This window comes from Pseudophryne corroboree, chromosome 5 (genome assembly GCF_028390025.1).
Source record: "Pseudophryne corroboree isolate aPseCor3 chromosome 5, aPseCor3.hap2, whole genome shotgun sequence".
Lineage (NCBI taxonomy): Eukaryota > Metazoa > Chordata > Amphibia > Anura > Myobatrachidae > Pseudophryne > Pseudophryne corroboree.
The window spans coordinates 755,602,118-755,622,683 of NC_086448.1; the positions used below are offsets into that span (position 1 = coordinate 755,602,118).

A 20,566-nucleotide genomic window follows, 5' to 3' on the forward strand; every position below is an offset into this window, starting at 1 on the left:
ATCGGAGAATCCTTGTGGCTTCTGCCATCGCCATCCTGCTTCTTGTGCCGCCCTGTCGGTTTACATGGGCGACCGCCGTGATGTTGTCTGACTGGATCAGTACCGGTTGGTTTTGGTTTCAGGAGGTCTCTGACTAGAGATGACAGCTCCTTGGCTTTCTCCTCCGGGAGAAACACTTTTTTCTGTTCTGTGTCCAGAACCATCCCCAGGAACAGTAGACGTGTCGTAGGGACCAGCTGTGACTTTGGAATGTTTAGAATCCAGCCGTGCTGTTGTAGCACCTCCCGAGATAGTGCTACCCCGACCAACAACTGCTCTCTGGACCTCGCCTTTATCAGGAGATCGTCCAAGTACGGGATAATTAAAACTCCCTTCTTTCGAAGGCGTATCATCATTTCGGCCATTACCTTGGTAAAGACCCTCGGAGCCGTGGATAGACCGAACGGCAACGTCTGGAATTGGTAATGACAATCCTGTACCACAAATCTGAGGTACTCCTGGTGAGGATGGTAAATGGGGACATGCAGGTAAGCATCCTTGATGTCCAGTGATACCATGTAATCCCCCTCGTCCAGGCTTGCAATAACCGCCCTGAGCGATTCCATCTTGAACTTGAATTTTTTTATATACGTGTTCAAGGATTTCAAATTTAAAATGGGTCTCACCGAACCGTCCGGTTTCGGTACCACAAACATTGTGGAATATTAACCCCGTCCTTGTTGAAGTAGGGGTACCTTTACTGTCACCTGTTGTGAATACAGCTTGTGAATTGCCTGTAACACTGCCTCCCTGCCTGAGGGAGTGGTTGGCAAGGCAGATTTGAGGAAACGGCGGGGGGGAGACGTCTCGAATTCCAGCTTGTACCCCTGAGATACTATCTGAAAAATCCAGGGATCCACCCGTGAGCGAGCCCACTGATTGCTGAAATATTTGAGACGGGCCCCCACCGTACCTGGCTCCGCCTGTGGAGCCCCAGCGTCATGCTGTGGACTTAGAGGAAGCGGGGGAGGACTTTTGTTCCTGGGAACTGGCTGTATCCTGCAGCTTTTTTCCCCTACCTCTGCCTCTGGGCAGAAAGGACGCGCCTTTAACCCGCTTGCCCCTATTGGGCCGAAAGGACTGTACCTGATAATACGGTGCTTTCTTTGGCTGTGAGGGAACATGGGGTAAAAATGTAGACTACCCAGCTGTTGCTGTGGAAACGAGGTCCGAGAGACCATCCCCGAACAACTCCTCACCCTTATAAGGCAGAACTTCCATGTGCCTTTTGGAATCTGCATCTCCTGTCCACTGCCGAGTCCATAACCCTCTCCTGGCAGAAATGGACATTGCACTAATTTTGGATGCCAGCCGGCAAATATCCCTCTGTGCATCCCTCATGTATAAAAGTGCGTCTTTTATATGCTCTACGGTTAGCAATATAGTGTCCCTGTCTAGGGTATCAATATTTTCTGACAGGGAATCTGACCATGCAGCTGCAGCACTGCACATCCATGCTGAAGCAATTGCTGGTCTCAGTATAACACCTGTGTGTGTATATATAGATTTCAGGATAGCCTCCTGCTTTCTATCAGCAGATTCCTTCAGGGCGGCCGTATCCGGAGACGGTAGTGCCACCTTCTTTGACAAGCGTGTGAGCGCTTTATCCACTTATCAGGGGAAGCCCACGCTTCTTCACACACTTCATTTAACTCCTCAGATGGAGGAAAAGCTACTGGTAGTTTTCTCTCTCCAAACATAATACCCTTTTTTGTGGTACCGGTGGTAACATCAGAAATGTGCAACACCTTTTTCATTGCCTCAATCATGTAACGTGTGGCCCTACTGGAAGTTACATTAGTCTCATCGTCGTCGACACTGGAGTCAGTATCCGTGTCGACATCTGTGTCTGCCATCTGAGGTAGCGGGCGTTTTAGAGCCCCTGATGGCTTTTGAGACGCCTGGGCAGGCACAGGCTGAGAAGCCGGCTGTCCCACATTTGGTATGTCGTCAAACCTTTTATGCAAGGAGTCGACACTGTCGCGTAATTCCTTCCACAGCACCATCCACTCAGGTGTCGACCCCGCAGGGGGTGACATCACATTTACAGGCATCTGCTCCGCCTCCACATAAGCCTCCTCATCAAACATGTCGACACAGCCGTACCGACACACCGCAAACACACAGGGAATGCTCTGACAGAGGACAGGACCCCACAAAGCCCTTTGGGGAGACAGAGAGAGAGTATGCCAGCACACACCAGAGCGCTATATAACACAGGGATCCCACTATAAATGAGTGTTTTCCCTTATAGCTGCTTTTTATATATATATATATATATATATATATATATATATATATATATATATATATATATATATATATATATCTCTATCTATCCTGCGCCTAAATTTAGTGCCCCCCCTCTCTTTTTTACCCTTCTGTAGCTTACAGACTGCAGGGGAGAGCCAGGGAGCTTCCTTCCAGCGGAGCGGTGAGGGAAAAATGGCGCCAGTGTGCTGAGGGAGATGGCCCCGCCCCTTTTCCGGCGGACTTCTCCCGCTTTTTCTGGAATACTGGCAGGGGTATTTTTACATCTATATAGCCTCTAGGACTATATATGATGTAGATTTGCCAGCCAAGGTGTCTTATATTGCCCTCAGGGCGCCCCCCCCCCCCCCCCCAGCGCCCTGCACCCATCAGTGACCGGAGTGTGAGGTGTACATGAGGAGCAATGGCGCACAGCTACAGTGCTGTGCGCTACCTTGGTGAAGACCGAAGTCTTCTGCCGCCGATTTTCCGGACCTCTTCATGCTTCTGGCTCTGTAAGGGGGACGGCGGCGCGGCTCCGGGACCGAACACCAAGGACTGGGCCTGCGGTCGATCCCTCTGGAGCTAATGGTGTCCAGTAGCCTAAGAAGCCCAATCCGGCTGCAAGCAGGCGAGTTCGCTTCTTCTCCCCTTAGTCCCTTGGTCCTTACGGAGTTCCCAGCATCCACTAGGACGTCAGAGAAATAAAAAACCTAAATATACTTTCTTTCTAGGAGCTCAGGAGAGCCCCTAGTGTGCATCCAGCTCAGCCGGGCACAAGATTCTAACTGAAGTCTGGAGGAGGGTCATAGTGGGAGGAGCCAGTGCACACCAGTAGTCTAAAGCTTTCTTTATAGTTGTGCCCAGTCTCCTGCGGAGCCGCTATTCCCCATGGTCCTTACGGAGTCCCCAGCATCCACTTAGGACGTCAGAGAAATCGGATTTATAAATAGGATGTGTAAAGTGCAACAAACCTTGTCATCTATTTCAGATAAATAAAATTTAAACGTATGATCATTGCCTGTGTGATTCCTCAATGTATTGTAGTACTGATGTTAGCATGTAGATGTCCCTGGGGCAATTGCCGTCAACACATAACGTATGTCCCTGTGGCTATGTCCATCCATAGACTACTGTGCAAATGGTGACACCTACAAGCTGAAAATCACATTTGTACAGTAACCATAGTATCCTTGTATGACTTAGTGGGGATAGGCCTTTTACATAACATAAAATGAAAAGCCAGATCTTGACAAGAGGGAACACATCCTAGAAGAATAAACAGACCAGCGGTGCGGATGTGTTCAAGATTCATCAATATTGTCAAAGAACGGTCTATGGAAATTTCCGTCCCCCTTCCTACATGATCAAACGGGATGAGAAATTACACGGACACTGGACTAAATTTCACTGAGTGCAGATAAAATATTGAATTTAACTTAGTACATTACCTGACAGTGGGTGCTGTAATGCCGCCGATGAACAGTATTCTGCACCAGCTCAGAGCGTGGCTCGCTTGGAATACAAAGATGTGTTTTAAGAAGAACGTATTGAGCTCTGTCAGCTAATGAAAGAAACAAGGAGACAAGGAAAATACTTACTGCTGTGGTATTAAAGGCTGACGCCATTCTTTAAAACAAACTTCCCAAGAGAGAAAAATAAAGGATTGGTCAATCTTTAGTCAGTTCTTTTCTACTGTATTGTAAATTACAGCACCTACACTCAGTCTTAACACATCGGATGGCCTGCTGCAGTACGCAGCCCACCTTTATTACAGTAAATCGCAAACCAGCAATCGGAAATGGTGACACGCATACACATGCAAACAAAAAAAAATAAACCACACAGTGAAATATGAGCAAACTGCAGCACGAATACATAAACAGTGCCTAAGAAAAAATGACAATAGCTACAAAATGTATCATGTAAAATGGATTTCCTGTGTAAGTTGTACTTTAATGTGCAATTAAAAAGCAGGTGGAACTTGATGAAACTGCTATGGGGTATATGCAATTGCGGTCGAATTCCCGAAAATGTCGAAAAACGGGACATTTTCGCCAAAAAAAAAATAAAAAAAAAAAATCGACAATGCAATTCAGAACTTTCCGTCAAAAAAACGGACTTTCCAAATTCGACTTTTTGAAATTCGACATTTGTCAAATTCGACATTTCTGCAATGGTACAAATGCGGCAATTCGACAAAAGTATTTTCAATTGAAGTTTGGAAATTCGACAACAGTGCTTTTAGACAGTAAATTCGTCATTTTCAATCCGCCACACTTTGGTGGCTGAATCTAATAAAAATTTTTAAACACATGTTTTTTTTGGTGTTTTTTTTTTTATTGGTACAGGTAATAGCATATCTATTTATATTAGAAGGGATTAGGTACTTGGTTTGTCTATTTTGGAGGCACAAGTATTATTTATATATTTAAAAAAAAAAATTATATTATATTTTATATATATATATATATATATATATATATATATATATATATATATATATATATATATATATATATATATATATTTTTTTTTTTTAAATGGAATGGTAAAAATCAGGAAAAAAATTGCGTGGGGTCCCCCCTCCTAAGCATAACCAGCCTCGGGCTCTTCGAGCCGGTCCTGGTTCTAAAAATCCGGGGGGGAAAATGACATGTTCGTTTTGTTTTTTTTTGCCAAGTACGTGGATTATAATCTGGACACTGGATCAGGTGAGTATAAATAAGATTTTACTCACCGGTAAATCTATTTCTCGTAGTCCGTAGTGGATGCTGGGGACTCCGTAAGGACCATGGGGATTAGCGGCTCCGCAGGAGACTGGGCACAACTAAAGAAAGCTTTAGGACTACCTGGTGTGCACTGGCTCCTCCCACTAAGACCCTCCTCCAGACCTCAGTTAGGATACTGTGACCGGAAGAGCTGACACAATAAGGAAGGATTTTGAATCCCGGGTAAGACTCATACCAGCCACACCAATCACACCGTATAACTCGTGATACTATACCCAGTTAACAGTATGATAACAACTGAGCCTCTCAACAGATGGCTCAACAATAACCCTTTAGTTAGGCAATAACTATATACAAGTATTGCAGACAATCCGCACTTGGGATGGGCGCCCAGCATCCACTACGGACTACGAGAAATAGATTTACCGGTGAGTAAAATCTTATTTTCTCTAACGTCCTAAGTGGATGCTGGGGACTCCGTAAGGACCATGGGGATTATACCAAAGCTCCCAAACGGGCGGGAGAGTGCGGATGACTCTGCAGCACCGAATGAGCAAACTCTAGGTCCTCCTCAGCCAGGGCATCAAACTTTTAGACTCTTGCAAGAGTGTTTGAACCCGACCAAGTAACAGCTCGGCAAATTTGTAAAGCCGAGACCCCTCGGGCAGCCGCCCAAGAAGAGCCCACTTTCCTCGTGGAATGGGCTTTCACAGATTTAGGGTGCGGCAGTCCAGCCGCAGAATGTGCAAGTTGAATCGTGCTACAGATCCAGCGAGCAATAGTCTGCTTAGAAGCAGGAGCACCCAGCTTGTTGGGTGCATACAGGATAAATAGCGAGTCAGTTTTCCTGACTCTAGCCGTCCTGGAAACATAGATTTTCAGGGCCCTGACTACGTCCAGAAACTTGGAATCCTCCAAGTCCCAAGTAGCCGTAGGCACCACAATAGGTTGTTTCACATGAAAAACTGCTACCACCTTAGGAAGGAATTGGGAACGAGTCCTCAATTCCGCCTTATCCATATAAAATACAGATAAGGGCTTTTGCATGACAAAGCCGCCAATTCTGATACACGCCTGGCCGACGCCAAGGTCCACAGCATGACCACTTTCCACGTGAGGTATTGTAGCTCCACGGATATAAGTGGCTCAACTCAATGCGACTTCAGGAAATCCAACACTACGTTGAGATCCCACGGTGCCACTGGAGGCACATACGGGGGCTGACTATGCAGCACTCCCTTAACAAAAGTCTGAACTTCAGGCAGTGAAGCCAGTTCTATTTTGGAAGAAAATCGATAGAGCCGAAATCTGGACCTTAATGGAACCCAATTTTAGGCCCATAGTCACCCCTGACTGTAGGAAGTGCAGAAATCGACCTAGCTGAAATTCCTCCTTTGGAGCCTTACTGGCCTCACAGCACGCAACATATTTCCGCCATATGCGGTGATAATGGTTTGCGTTCACTTCTTTCCTAGCTTTAAATAGCGTAGGGATAACTTCCTCCGGAATGCCCTTTTCCTTCAGGATCCGGCGTTCAACCGCCATGCCGTCAAACGCAGCCGCGGTATGTCTTGGAACAGACAGGGTCCCTGCTGCAGCAGGTCCTGTCTGAGCGGCAGAGGCCATGGGTCCTCTGAGATCATTTCTTGGAGTTCTGGGTACCAAGCTCTTCTTGGCCACCCGGAACAATGAGTATAGTTCTTACTCCTCTCCTTCTTATTATTCTCATTACCCTGGGTATGAGAGGCAGAGAAGGGAACACATACACCGACTGGTACACCCACGGTGTTACCAGAGCGTCCACAGCTATCGCCTGAGGGTCCCTTGACCTGGCGCAATATCTTTGTAGCTTTTTGTTGAGGCGGGACGCCATCCTGTCCACCCGTGGCCTTTCCCAACGGTGTACAATCATTTGGAAGACTTCTGGATGAAGTCCCCACTCTCCCGGGTGGAGGTCGTGTCTGCTGAGAAAGTCTGCTTCCCTGTTGTCCACTCCGGGAATGAACACTGCTGACAGTGTTAACACATGATTTTCCACCCATCGGAGAATCCTTGTGGCTTCTGCCATCGCCATCCTGCTTCTTGTGCGCCCTGTCGGTTTACATGAGCGACCGCCTTGATGTTGTCTGACTGGATCAGCACCGGCCGGTGTTGAAGCAGGGATCTAGCCTGACTTAGGGCATTGTAAATGGCCCATAGTTCCAGAACATTTATGTGTAGGGAAGTCTCCTGACTTTTCCATAGGCCTTGGAAGTTTCTTCCCTGTGTGACTGCCCCCCAGCCTTGAAGGCTGGCATCCGTGGTCACCAAGACCCAGTCCTGTATGCCGAATCTGCGGCCCCCTAGAAGATGAGCACTCTGCAGTCACCACCACAGCGACACCCTGGCCCTTGGAGACAGGGTTATCCGCCGATGCATCTGAGGATGCGACCCGGACCACTTGTCCAACAGATCCCACTGGAGGATCCTTGCATGGGACCTGGCGAATGGAAATTCTTCGTAAGAAGCTACCATCTTTCCCAAGGCTCGCGTGCATTGATGCACCGACACCTGTATTTGTATTAGGAGGTCTCCGTCTAGAGACGCCAACTCCTTGGACTTCTCCTCCGGGAGAAACCCTTTTCATCCTGTTCTGTGTCCAGAACCATACCCAGGAACAGTAGACGCGTCGTAGGAACCAGCTGCGACTTTGGAATATTCAGAATCCAGCCGTGCTGTTGTAGCACTTCCCGAGATAGTGCTACTCCGACGAACAACTGCTCCCTGGACCTCGCCTTTATAAGGAGATCGTCCAAGTACGGGATAAGTACTTCGGCCATTACCTTGGTAAATACCCTCGGTGCCGGGGACAGACCAACGGCAACATCTGGAATTGGTAATGACAATCCTGTACCACAATTTTGAGGTACACCTGGTGAAGAGGGTAAATAGGGACATGCAGGTAAGCATCCTTGATGTCCAGTGATACCCTGAAATTTTCCTGGCTTGCAATAATAGCCCTGAGCGATTCCATTTTGAACTTGAACCTTCGTATATAAGTGTTCAAGGATTTAAATTTTAGAATGGGTCTCACCGAACCGTCTGGTTTCGGTACCACAACAATTTGGAATAGTAACCCCGGCCTTGTTGAAGGAGGGGTACCTTGATTTCACCTGCTGGAAGTACAGCTTGTGAATTGCCGCCAGTACTACCTTTCTCTGAGGGCAGCAGGCAAGGCTGATGTGAGGCAACGGCGAGGGGGAGTCGCCTCAAACTTCTACTTGCAGAACCTAGGGATCCACCTGTGGGCAAGCTCACTGGTCCCTGCAGTTCCCGAGACGCGCCCCCACCGCACCTGTCTCCACCTGTGGAGCCCCAGCGTCATGCGGTGGACTCAGAGGAAGCGAGGGAAGATATTTGATCCTGGGAACTGGCTGACTGGTGCAGCTTTTTCCTTCTTCCCTTGTCTCTGTGCAGAAAGGAAGCGCCTTTGACCTGCTTGCTTTTCTGAAGCCGAAAGGACTGTACCTGAAAATACGGTGCTTTCTTAGGCTTTTGTGAAGAAACCTGGAGGTAAAAATTTTTTCTTCCCAGCTGTTGCTGTGGATACGAGGTCCCAGAGACCATCCCCAAACAATTCCTCACCCTTATAAGGCAGAATCTCCATGTGCCTTTTAAAGGCAGCATCACCTGTCCACTGCCGGGTTTCTAATACCCTCCTGGCAGAATGGACATTGCATTAATTCTGGATGCCAGCCGGCAAATATCCCTCTGTGCATCCTTTATATATAAGACAACGTCTTAAATATGCTCAATGTTAGCAAAATATTATCCCTGTCTTAGCGTATTAATATTATCTGACAGGGTATCAGACCACGCTGCAGCAGCACTATTTATGCTGAGGCAATTGCAGGTTTCAGTATATAACCTGAGTGTGTAAATACAGACTTCAGGATCGCCTCCTGCTTTTTATCAGCAGGTTCCTTCAAGGTGGCCGTATCCTAAGACGGCAGTGCCACCTTTTGACAAACGTGTGAGCGCCTTATCCACCCTAAGGGATATCTCCCAACGTGACCTATCCTCTGGCGGGAAAGGGTACGCCATCAGTAACTGTTTAGAAATTACCAGTTTCTTATCGGGGGAAACCACGCTTCTTTACACACTTCATTCATTCATCTGATGGGGGAACAAAACACTGGCTGCTTTTTCTCCCCAAAAATAAAACCCCTTTTATGTGGTACTTGGGTTCATGTCAGAAAATGCGTAACACATTTTTCATTGCCGAGATCATGTAACGGATGTTCCTAGTGGATTGTGTATATGTCTCAACCTCGTCGACACTGGAGTCAGACTCCGTGTCGACATCTGTGTCTGCCATCTGAGGTAACGGGCGTTTTTGAGCCCCTGATGGCCTTTGAGACGCCTGGGCAGGCGCGGGCTGAGAAGCCGGCTGTCCCACAGCTGTTACGTCATCCAGCTTTTTATGTAAGGAGTTGACACTGTCTGTTAATACCTTCCACCTATCCATCCACTCTGGTGTCGGCCCCACAGGGGGCGACATCCCATTTATCGGCCTCTGCTCCACCTCCACGTAACCTTCCTCATCCAACATGTCGACACAGCCGTACCGACACACCGCACACACACAGGGAATGCTCTGACTGAGGACAGGACCCCACAAAGTCCTTTGGGGAGACCGAGCAAGAGTATGCCAGCACACACCAGAGCGCTATATAATGCAGGGATTAACACTATAACTGAGTGATTTTTCCCCAAATAGCTGATTGTATACATATATTGCGCCTAAATTTAGTGCCCCCCCTCTCTTTTTAACCCTTTGAGCCTGAAAACTACAGGGGAGAGCCTGGGGAGCTGTCTTCCAGCTGCACTGTGAAGAGAAAATGGCGCCAGTGTGCTGAGGGAGAAGCCCCGCCCCTTTTTTGGCGGACTTTCTCCCGCTTTTTCTGGAATAGTGGCATGGGTAATTTTACATCTAAATAGCCTCTAGGACTATATATGATGTAGATTTGCCAGCCAAGGTGTCATATATTACCCTCAGGGCGCCCCCCCCAGCGCCCTGCACCCATCAGTGACCGGAGTGTGAGGTGTACATGAGGAGCAATGGCGCACAGCTGCAGTGCTGTGCGCTACCTTGGTGAAGACCGTAGTCTTCTGCCGCCGATTTTCCGGACTCTTCATGCTTCTGGCTCTGTAAGGGGGACGGCGGCGCGGCTCCGGGAACGAACACCAAGGTCGGGTCCTGCGGTCGATCCCTCTGGAGCTAATGGTGTCCAGTAGCCTAAGAAGCCCAAACTACCACCTGCTAGGTAGGTTCGCTTCTTCTCCCCTTAGTCCCTCGCTGCAGTGAGTCTGTTGCCAGCAGATCTCACTGTAAAATAAAAAACCTAAATATACTTTCTTTCTAGGAGCTCAGGAGAGCCCCTAGTGTGCATCCAGCTCAGCCGGGCACAAGAATCTAACTGAGGTCTGGAGAAGGGTCTTAGTGGGAGGAGCCAGTGCACACCAGGTAGTCCTAAAGCTTTCTTTAGTTGTGCCCAGTCTCCTGCGGAGCCGCTAATCCCCATGGTCCTTACGGAGTCCCCAGCATCCACTTAGGACGTTAGAGAAATTTTATTCACAGGTACACGTGGATTCTACTTGGACAAGTGGACAGAGGTCGGCGTGTGAACATAGGTAAGTATGTATGTGTCGACATGTGTGAAATAAAGTTTTACTATCACGGTGTGCGTGTCCTGTTTTTATTTGGGTATTTTTTTTCCAGTAGAACTACAGGTACCAGCGGGCCCGTTTTTCTCCCGCATGCTGGGACTTGTGGTTCTCCAAGTAGCAGCTTGCGGGGGGAGGCTTGCTGGGACTTGTAGTACTACTGGAAAAATAAGAATTTACTCACCGGTAATTCTATTTCTCGTAGTCCGTAGTGGATGCTGGGACTCCGTAAGGACCATGGGGAATAGCGGCTCCGCAGGAGACTGGGCACAACTAAGAAAGATTTAGGACTACCTGGTGTGCACTGGCTCCTCCCTCTATGCCCCTCCTCCAGACCTCAGTTAGGAAACTGTGCCCGGAAGAGCTGACACAATAAGGAAAGGATTTGGAATCCCGGGTAAGACTCATACCAGCCACACCAATCACACCGTACAACTCGTGATACTATACCCAGTGAACAGTATGAATAACAACTGAGCCTCTCAAACAGATGGCTCCAAACAATAACCCTTTAGTTAGGCAATAACTATATACAAGTATTGCAGACAATCCGCACTTGGGATGGGCGCCCAGCATCCACTACGGACTACGAGAAATAGAATTACCGGTGAGTAAATTCTTATTTTCTCTGACGTCCTAGTGGATGCTGGGGACTCCGTAAGGACCATGGGGATTATACCAAAGCTCCCAAACGGGCGGGAGAGTGCGGATGACTCTGCAGCACCGAATGAGCAAACTCAAGGTCCTCCTCAGCCAGGGTATCAAACTTGTAGAATTTAGCAAATGTGTTTGAACCCGACCAAGTAGCAGCTCGGCAAAGTTGTAAAGCCGAGACCCCTCGGGTAGCCGCCCAAGAAGAGCCCACTTTCCTCGTGGAATGGGCTTTTACAGATTTAGGATGCGGCAGTCCAGCCGCAGAATGTGCAAGTTGAATTGTACTACAGATCCAGCGAGCAATAGACTGCTTTGAAGCAGGAGCACCCAGCTTGTTGGGCGCATACAGGATAAATAGCGAGTCAGTTTTCCCGACTCTAGCCGTCCTGGAAACATAGATTTTCAGGGCCCTGACTACGTCCAGCAACTTGGAATCCTCCAAGTCATTAGTAGCCGCAGGCACCACAATAGGTTGGTTCAAATGAAAAGCTGATACCACCTTAGGAAGAAATTGGGGACGAGTCCTCAATTCCGCCCTATCCATATGGAAAATCAGATAAGGGCTTTTACATGACAAAGCCGCCAATTCTGACACACGCCTGGCCGAAGCCAAGGCCAATAACATGACCACTTTCCACGTGAGATATTTTAGTTCCACGGTTTTAAGTGGCTCAAACCAATGTGACTTAAGGAAATCCAACACCACGTTGAGATCCCACGGTGCCACTGGAGGCACAAAAGGGGGCTGAATATGCAGCACTCCTTTAACAAACGTCTGAACTTCAGGCAGTGAAGCCAGTTCTTTTTGGAAGAAAATCGACAGAGCCGAAATCTGGACCTTAATGGAACCTAATTTGAGGCCCATAGTCACCCCTGACTGTAGGAAGTGCAGAAATCGACCCATCTGAAATTCCTCCGTTGGGGCCCTTCTGGCCTCACACCACGCAACATATTTTCGCCATATGCGGTGATAATGGTTTGCGGTCACCTCCTTCCTAGCTTTAATCAGCGTAGGGATGACTTCCTCCGGAATGCCCTTTTCCTTCAGGATCCGGCGTTCAACCGCCATGCCGTCAAACGCAGCCGCGGTACGTCTTGGAACAGACAGGGTCCCTGCTGCAGCAGGTCCTGTCTGAGCGGCAGAGGCCATGGGTCCTCTGAGATCATTTCTTGAAGTTCTGGGTACCAAGCTCTTCTTGGCCAATCCGGAACCACAAGTATAGTTCTTACTCCTCTCCTTCTTATTATTCTCAGTACCTTGGGTATGAGAGGCAGAGGAGGGAACACATAAACCGACTGGTACACCCATGGTGCCACTAGAGCGTCCACAGCTATCGCCTGAGGGTCCCTTGACCTGGCGCAATATCTTTTTAGCTTTTTGTTGAGGCGGGACGCCATCATGTCCACCTGTGGCCGTTCCCAGCGATTTACAATCAGCTTGAAGACTTCTGGATAAAGTCCCCACTCTCCCGGGTGGAGGTCGTGCCTGCTGAGGAAGTCTGCTTCCCAGTTGTCCACTCCCGGAATGAACACTGCTGACAGTGCTATCACGTGATTTTCCGCCCATCGGAGAATCCTTGTGGCTTCTGCCATCGCCATCCTGCTTCTTGTGCCGCCCTGACGGTTTACATGGGCGACCGCCTTGATGTTGTCTGACTGGATCAGCACCGGCTGGTGTTGAAGCAGGGGTCTTGCCTGACTTAGGGCATTGTAAATGGCCCTTAGTTCCAGAATATTTATGTGTAGGGAAGTCTCCTGACTCGTCCATAGTCCTTGGAAGTTTCTTCCCTATGTGACTGCCCCCCAACCTCGAAGGCTGGCATCCGTGGTCACCAGGACCCAGTCCTGTATGCCGAATCTGCGGCCCTCTAGAAGATGAGCACTCTGCAGCCACCACAACAGCTACACCCTGGTCCTTGGAGACAGGGTTATCAGCCGATGCATCTGAAGATGCGATCCGGACCACTTGTCCAATAGATCCCACTGAAAGATCCTTGCATGGAACCTTCCGAAAGGAATTGCTTCGTAAGAAGCCACCATCTTTCCCAGGACTCGCGTGCATGCAGTGGTGCACCGACACCTGTTTTGGTTTTAGGAGGTCTCGGACTAGAGATGACAACTCCTTGGCCTTCTCCTCCGGGAGAAACACTTTTTTCTGTTCCGTGTCCAGAACCATCCCCAGGAACAGTAGACGCGTTGTAGGAACCAGCTGCGACTTTGGAAAATTCAGGATCCAGCCGTGCTGTTGTAGCACTTCCCGAGCTAGTGCTACTCCGATCAACAACTGTTCCCTGGACCTCGCCTTTATAAGGAGATCGTCCAAGTACGGGATAATTAAAACTCCCTTTTTTCGAAGGAGTATCATCATTTCGGCCATTACCTTGGTAAATACCCTCGGTGCCGTGGACAGACCAAACGGCAACGTCTGGAATTGGTAATGACAGTCCTGTACCACAAATCTGAGGTACTCCTGGTGAGGAGGGTAAATGGGGACATGCAGGTAAGCATCCTTGATGTCCAGTGATACCATGTAATCCCCCTCGTCCAGGCTTGCAATCACCGCCCTGAGCGATTCCATCTTGAACTTGAACCTTCTTATATAAGTGTTCAAGGATTTTAAATTTAAAATGGGTCTCACCGAACCGTCCGGTTTCGGTACCACAAACATTGTGGAATAGTAACCCAGTCCTTGTTGAAGGAGGGGTACCTTGATTATCACCTGCTGAGAAAACAGCTTGTGAATCGCCTCCAGCACTGCCTCCCTGTCCGGGGGAGCTGTCGGCAAGGCAGATTTGAGGAAACGGCGAGGGGGAGACGTCTCAAATTCCAGCTTGTACCCGAGATACTACTTGTAGAATCCAGGGATCCACCCGTGAGCGAGCCCACTGGTCGCTGAAGTTCTTGAGACGGGCCCCCACCGTACCTGGCTCCGCCTGTGGAGCCCCAGCGTCATGCGGTGGACTTAGAGGAAGCGGGGGGAGGACTTTTGTTCCTGGGAACTGGCTGTATGTTGCAGCTTTTTCCCTCTACCTCTGCCTCTGGGCAGAAAGGACGCGCCTCTAACCCGCTTGCCTTTCTGGGGCCGAAAGGACTGTACCTGATAATACGGTGCTTTCTTTGGCTGTGAGGGAACATGGGGTAAAAATGCTGACTTCCCAGCTGTCGCTGTGGAAACGAGGTCCGAGAGACCATCCCCAAACAACTCCTCACCCTTGTAAGGCAAAACTTCCATGTGCCTTTTAGAATCTGTATCTCCTGTCCACTGCCGAGTCCACAATCCTCTCCTGGCAGAAATGGACATTGCGTTTATTTTAGACGCCAGCCGGCAAATATCCCTCTGTGCATCTCTCATGTATAAGACAGCGTCTTTAATATGCTCTACGGTTAGCAATATAGTGTCCCTATCTAGGGTATCAATGTTTTCCGACAGGGAATCTGACCACGCAGCTGCAGCACTGCACATCCATGCTGAAGCAATAGCCGGTCTCAGTATAATTCCTGAGTGTGTATATACAGACTTCAGGATAGCCTCCTGCTTTCTATCCGCAGGCTCCTTTAGGGCGGCCGTATCCGGAGACGGTAGTGCCACCTTTTTTGACAGACGTGTGAGCACTTTATTCACCCTAGGGGATGTCTCCCAACGTGACCTGTCCTCTGGCGGGAAAGGGGACGCCATTAGTAACTTTTTAGAAATTACCAGTTTCTTATCGGGGGAAGCCCACGCTTCTTCACACACTTCATTTAATTCATCAGATGGGGGAAAAACCACTGGTAGCTTTTTCTCCCCAAACATAATACCCTTTTTTGTGGTACCTGGGGTAATATCAGAAATGTGCAACACATTTTTCATTGCCGCAATCATATAACGAGTGGCTCTATTGGAATGTACACTAGTCTCATCGTCGTCGACACTGGAGTCAGTATCCGTGTCGACATCTGTGTCTGCCATCTGAGGTAGTGGGCGTTTTAGAGCCCCTGATGGCTTTTGAGACGCCTGGGCAGGCACGGGCTGAGCAGCCGGCTGTCCCACATCTGCTATGTCGTCAAACCTTTTATGTAAGGAGTTGACACTGTCGCGTAATTCCTTCCACATGTCCATCCATTCAGGTGTCGACCCCGCAGGGGGTGACATCACATTTATCGGCACCTGCTCCGCCTCCACATAAGCCTCCTCATCAAACATGTCGACACAGCCGTACCGAACACAGGGAATGCTCTGACTGAGGACAGGACCCCACAAAGTGCTTTGGGGAGACAGAGAAAGAGTATGCCAGCACACACCAGAGCGCTATATAATGCTATATAATGCAGGGATACACACTACACACAGTGATTTTTCCCCTATAGCTGCTATAATACACAATTTGCGCCTAAATTTAGTGCCCCCCCTCTCTTTTTTACCCTATTGAGCCTGGAAACTGCAGGGGAGAGCCTGGGGAGCGTCCTTCCAGCGGAGCTGTGAGAGGAAATGGCGCCAGTGTGCTGAGGGAGATAGCACCGCCCCCTTCACGGCGGTCTTCTCCCGCTTTTTTCAGGATATTTTTGGCAGGGGATTTTACACATATATAGTCTTACTGACTATATTATGTGTTTTTTTGCCAAGCTAAGGTATTTTTATTGCAGCCCAGGGCGGCGCCCCCCCCCCCCCCCCCCCCAGCGCCCTGCACCCATCAGTGACCGGAGTGTGTGGTGTGGGGAGCAATGGCGCACAGCTGCAGTGCTGTGCGCTACCTTAATGAAGACCGGAGTCTTCAGCCGCCGATTTTCTGGACGTTCTTCTTGCTTCTGGCTCTGCAAGGGGGACGGCGGCGCGGCTCCGGGACCGGACGACCGAGGCTGGGCCTGTGTTTGATCCCTCTGGAGCTAATGGTGTCCAGTAGCCTAAGAAGCCCAAGCTAGCTGCAAGCAGGTAGGTTCGCTTCTTCTCCCCTCAGTCCCTCGAAGCAGCGAGTCTGTTGCCAGCAGATCTCACTGAAAATAAAAAACCTAAATATACTTTCTTTTCTAAGAGCTCAGGAGAGCCCCTAGTGTGCATCCAGCTCGGCCGGGCACAAAGTTCTAACTGAGGTCTGGAGGAGGGGCATAGAGGGAGGAGCCAGTGCACACCAGGTAGTCCTAAATCTTTCTTAGTTGTGCCCAGTCTCCTGCGGAGCCGCTGTTCCCCATGGTCCTTACGGAGTCCCGAGCATCCACTAGGACGTCAGAGAAAAACAATATTCTTTCAATTTTCTCAAGGCTATCAGCCCCCCATCCGCAGCCCTTGGATGGGGGGGGGGGGGGGGGGGGGGGACAGCCTCGGGCTTCACCCCTGGCCCTTGGGTGGCTAAGGGGGGGGGGGGGGGGACCCCTTGATTGAAGGGGTCCCCACTCCCCCAGGGTACCCTGGCCGGGGGTGACTAGTTGGATATTTAATGCAACGGCCGCAGGGCGCTGTATAAAAGTGACCCCCGGCTGTGGCATTATCTGTCCAGCTAGTGGAGCCCGATGCTGGTGTAAAAAATACGGGGGACCCCTACTCTTTTTGTCCCCCGTATTTTTTGCACCAGCACCAGGCGCAGAGCCCAGTGCTGGTTTTAAAAATACGGGGGATCCCCTGTCATTTTCCCCCCCGGATTTTTAGAACCAGGACCGGCTCGAAGAGCCCGAGGCTGGTTATGCTTAGGAGGGGGGACCCCACGCAATTTTTTTTCCGGGTTTTTTACCGTTTTTTATGCTTTCATACTTTATTACTTATCCCTTTTGCACTAAACGTTACAGCAATGCAGTCCCAATAGCATTACAGCTTGCCCCATGCCGGCCAATCCTGGCTCTTGGCCCAACAGCTTATGATTGGTTGATAAATAAGTGTTCGCCTACTTACTTGCCAGATGATCATGAAAAGATAAACTCCAGTCACTCTCTGAAATGAGGACTTTGGGTCAAACCAGCGCACATAGATCCAACTTGCTGGAGTAAATTGAAGCACTGCCCTCTTTATTTTGCCCGTGGTCGTATGGATGTCTCTGTATAGGGATAGAAGGCAAACTTTAGTCCGCTTTACCATTCCCATGTCCCACAGATACTTCGGTCCAAAGTCGGTGCCTTGTATAGCTTAGCAAGTAGTCTCTAACTGTACTGAGGTTTCGGACACTAAATGGTCCTGCATCATTCTCATTATCCAAACACAATTGTAAGAATGGAAGTCTGTGCAGAATAAGGTAACTAAAGATGTGTAGAAAATGTTATTATAAAACCTACTTCCAAATCATACTCACTCATCGTTTGTATCGAACGCTACATAAAATATGGTCTTCTCTATCCAAACTGTGTGGGAGCAACTGCATGGCAGATACAGACTTGTTTCATGTATTTTGGGACTGTCCCCTAGTTCATGCTCTCGAGTGAAGTTTGGGACCAGATTTTTAAGGCCTCACACTGCAACATCTCTTTTATATTTACATCCCTCTGACTTCCCTAAACAGGGCCGGTATGTTCTTGGTCATACTTTAGTAGCCACCATGAGCTCTGTAGCCCTTCCCCTTGGCAAGATGATGGCCAAGATGCACTTTGCCTTTGAATTAAAGCTGTGGCCATGCCTTTCCTCTGCTATTCTGCAAAGCCCCCTGACAATTTTCCCAGTACTCAATTCTTCTGTATCAATAGCCTGATGGGGCTCGTACATCCAAGTATTCACAGATTCTGCTCCTGACCATCCTGACATAAGGATTCTCCAATCCACCAATATGCACCCATACATTGCAGACATTTTACAGTGATTTGAGATCATATGCGCTAATCATGAAAGTGCCTATTTTAATATGAAATACTAGTAACGGTTGGAAGAAAGAGCTGAGAATTACCATACATTGCCAATCTAGTGCCCCAATTGGGTCGGTGAAACCCAACATGTTGGACAACCTGATTTACAGACTGTGAAACCTATACATCACTGATTTATTTTATTTTTTCCGCAATCATCTGCGAAAAGCTGAAACGCCCCATTCATTTGCTGCTGTACGGGCCACAATAGCTGCACAGGTGCTGTTACTTGATTACTATGTCAAACTGTATTTTAAACTGTTTGAGGTTTATTTGAGGTTTTATTTTTGTTACCATTTATTTCTTTAAACCTTGGTTCCCTCCTTACCATTCTCTTCTTTCTGCAAACCCCCTCACCAAAATGCAGATTTTTGAAAAACGATTAAAAAAAAATATATATATCTATCTATCTCACCTGTAAAATTACCATAATGATTGTTTATCCTTTATATACTGTTTGGGGTTTTTTTCTGTTATGTTTTTTTTATAGAAGTACAAAATCTGGACAGTGTGTTAATTATCCATTGTTACTTTTATACAGATTTGTCACTTCAAATTATAAAAAAACAATAAAACCTAATTGTAAATAAAGGTTACTACATCTCAAGCCAAGAAATGACGCACTGCTCTGTTACATCTTTATCAACCTACTTGAAGCTTGCCCAGTGATAAGAGCGCATCTCCAGGAAGCGGCAGACCACCATACCCAGGAATATGCCACCTCCGTTACATAACAGGATGTCCAGAATTACTTGGTCCCACCAGCACTCGGCAAAGTTTGGAAGCAGATGCATAAAAAACAGCTGAAAGAAGAAAAAGGGGACAAGTCCGACAAGTTACAGGGCTGAATTTAAAAGAGCAGTAGTAATATACGCAAAATCAGGCTGGTTTTACATGCGTTACTATTGCCCAGTCCTCAAAGCCGCAGAGAATAGGCTGTTTTTTTTTATTTTTAAAAACAATCTTTAGTAAATACTGTATACCTTTTGGCTCCTACAGCAAAGTCACAGAGGTATCTAGCACGGACTAAAGCTTGCACAGGTCCCTGGTCAGTGTACAGCTATTGCCAACATGGGTCATAATATAACACTGCATGTGTGTGTATTACCAGCCACAACTTTATTCCCGTTTTATACGGGCGTGTTTTGCAGGTATCAGACGCACAGCACTCAGCCAGTTATGCCGTTTAGCATTCTTACTGACCTAGCTAACAAGCTAATCCCAGCCAGCAGAGAGCTGGCAGAGGAGGCCAGAGAGCTGCCAGAGAGGGGTCTGAGCCCTGCTCAGGGTTTTAGCAGCAGCCTGGAATGCCTTTTTTTGTTTCTTCCTAAAAAGATAGTTTTACTAGAATGTTTTTGTGCAACATTAATATTGGAGGACGAGATGTAGAAGAAAGGGGAGGGAGACAATATTTTCAAATCTTCTCATAGGCATTGTTCAGAAATTGACACTTTCGGGCAAACTCAGCTAACCCTGAATCTGGTCTAGGACCTTGTGTATTAATAGTTACTGACATCAAGTAACTATAATATCCCATAACGCACAATTCAGAAAGTTCGAACCACGGGTATTGTGCATTAATACTACAGTGCGCAATCTATGTCAAGCACATGAAAGTGGGGAAACCACCACAAATCCCCCCCAAAAACCCACTGGAGGGGGGCTTGGTCAGCTCCAAGTGCTAACAAGAGATCGTACCTCACCTTCTTATCTCTGTCCCCCACCACACAACACCCCTCTCCCCCGTCAATGTAATCTGTGTCGCTCCTTTTGGTCTCTCATCTCGGTCACCAACCACTCCCCCCAATATCTCTCATCACTGCCTCCATCCACCACTGCAGGTGGGATACACAAGTGGGAAGGGGTGTATTTTTTATTTCCCCCCGGGGGGGGGGGGGGGGGGCTTGGAATAATAGACATGTACGATACTATACCACATAGTAACCTGGTACATAGGGGGTCATTCTGAGTTGTTCGCTAGCTGCTTTCAGTCGCAGCGCGGCGATTAGGTGAAAAAGCGGCATTTCTGCGCATGTGTATGGTGCGCACGTGCGACGTACTTTCACACAAAACTATGCAGTGTCACATAAGGTCTAGCGACGCTTTTCAGTCGCACTGCTGGCCGCAGAGTGATTGACAGGAAGTGAGTGTTTCTGGGTGGAAACTGACCGTTTTCGGGGAGTGTGTGTAAAAACGCAGGCGTGCCCGAAAAAAACGCAGGCGTGGCTGGGGAAACGGGGAGTGGCTGGCCGAACGCAGGGCGTGTTTGTGACGTCAAAACAGGAACTAAACAGTCTGAAGTGATCGCAAGCTAGGAGTAAGTTTCGAGCTGCTCAGAAACCGCACAATCTTTTTTTGGAGCAGTGCTGCGATCCTTTCGGACGCAC

General features: G+C 48.4%; 1 protein-coding gene across 6 annotated transcripts in view; it reads right to left on the reverse strand.

The window, feature by feature from the left end:
- The window catches only part of PTDSS1 (phosphatidylserine synthase 1), a 162,894-nt gene that overhangs the window by 52,007 nt on the left and 90,321 nt on the right, over nt 1-20,566 (reverse strand). For all 6 annotated transcript variants that reach the window (XM_063924166.1, XM_063924165.1, XM_063924163.1 and 3 more), the window contains 3 exons: nt 18,831-18,982; nt 17,242-17,383; nt 3,741-3,853 (listed from right to left, as the gene is read on the reverse strand). In XM_063924166.1, coding sequence (XP_063780236.1) covers nt 3,741-3,853; nt 17,242-17,383; nt 18,831-18,982 — 407 coding nt within the window. The remainder of the gene's footprint in view (nt 1-3,740; nt 3,854-17,241; nt 17,384-18,830; nt 18,983-20,566) is intronic.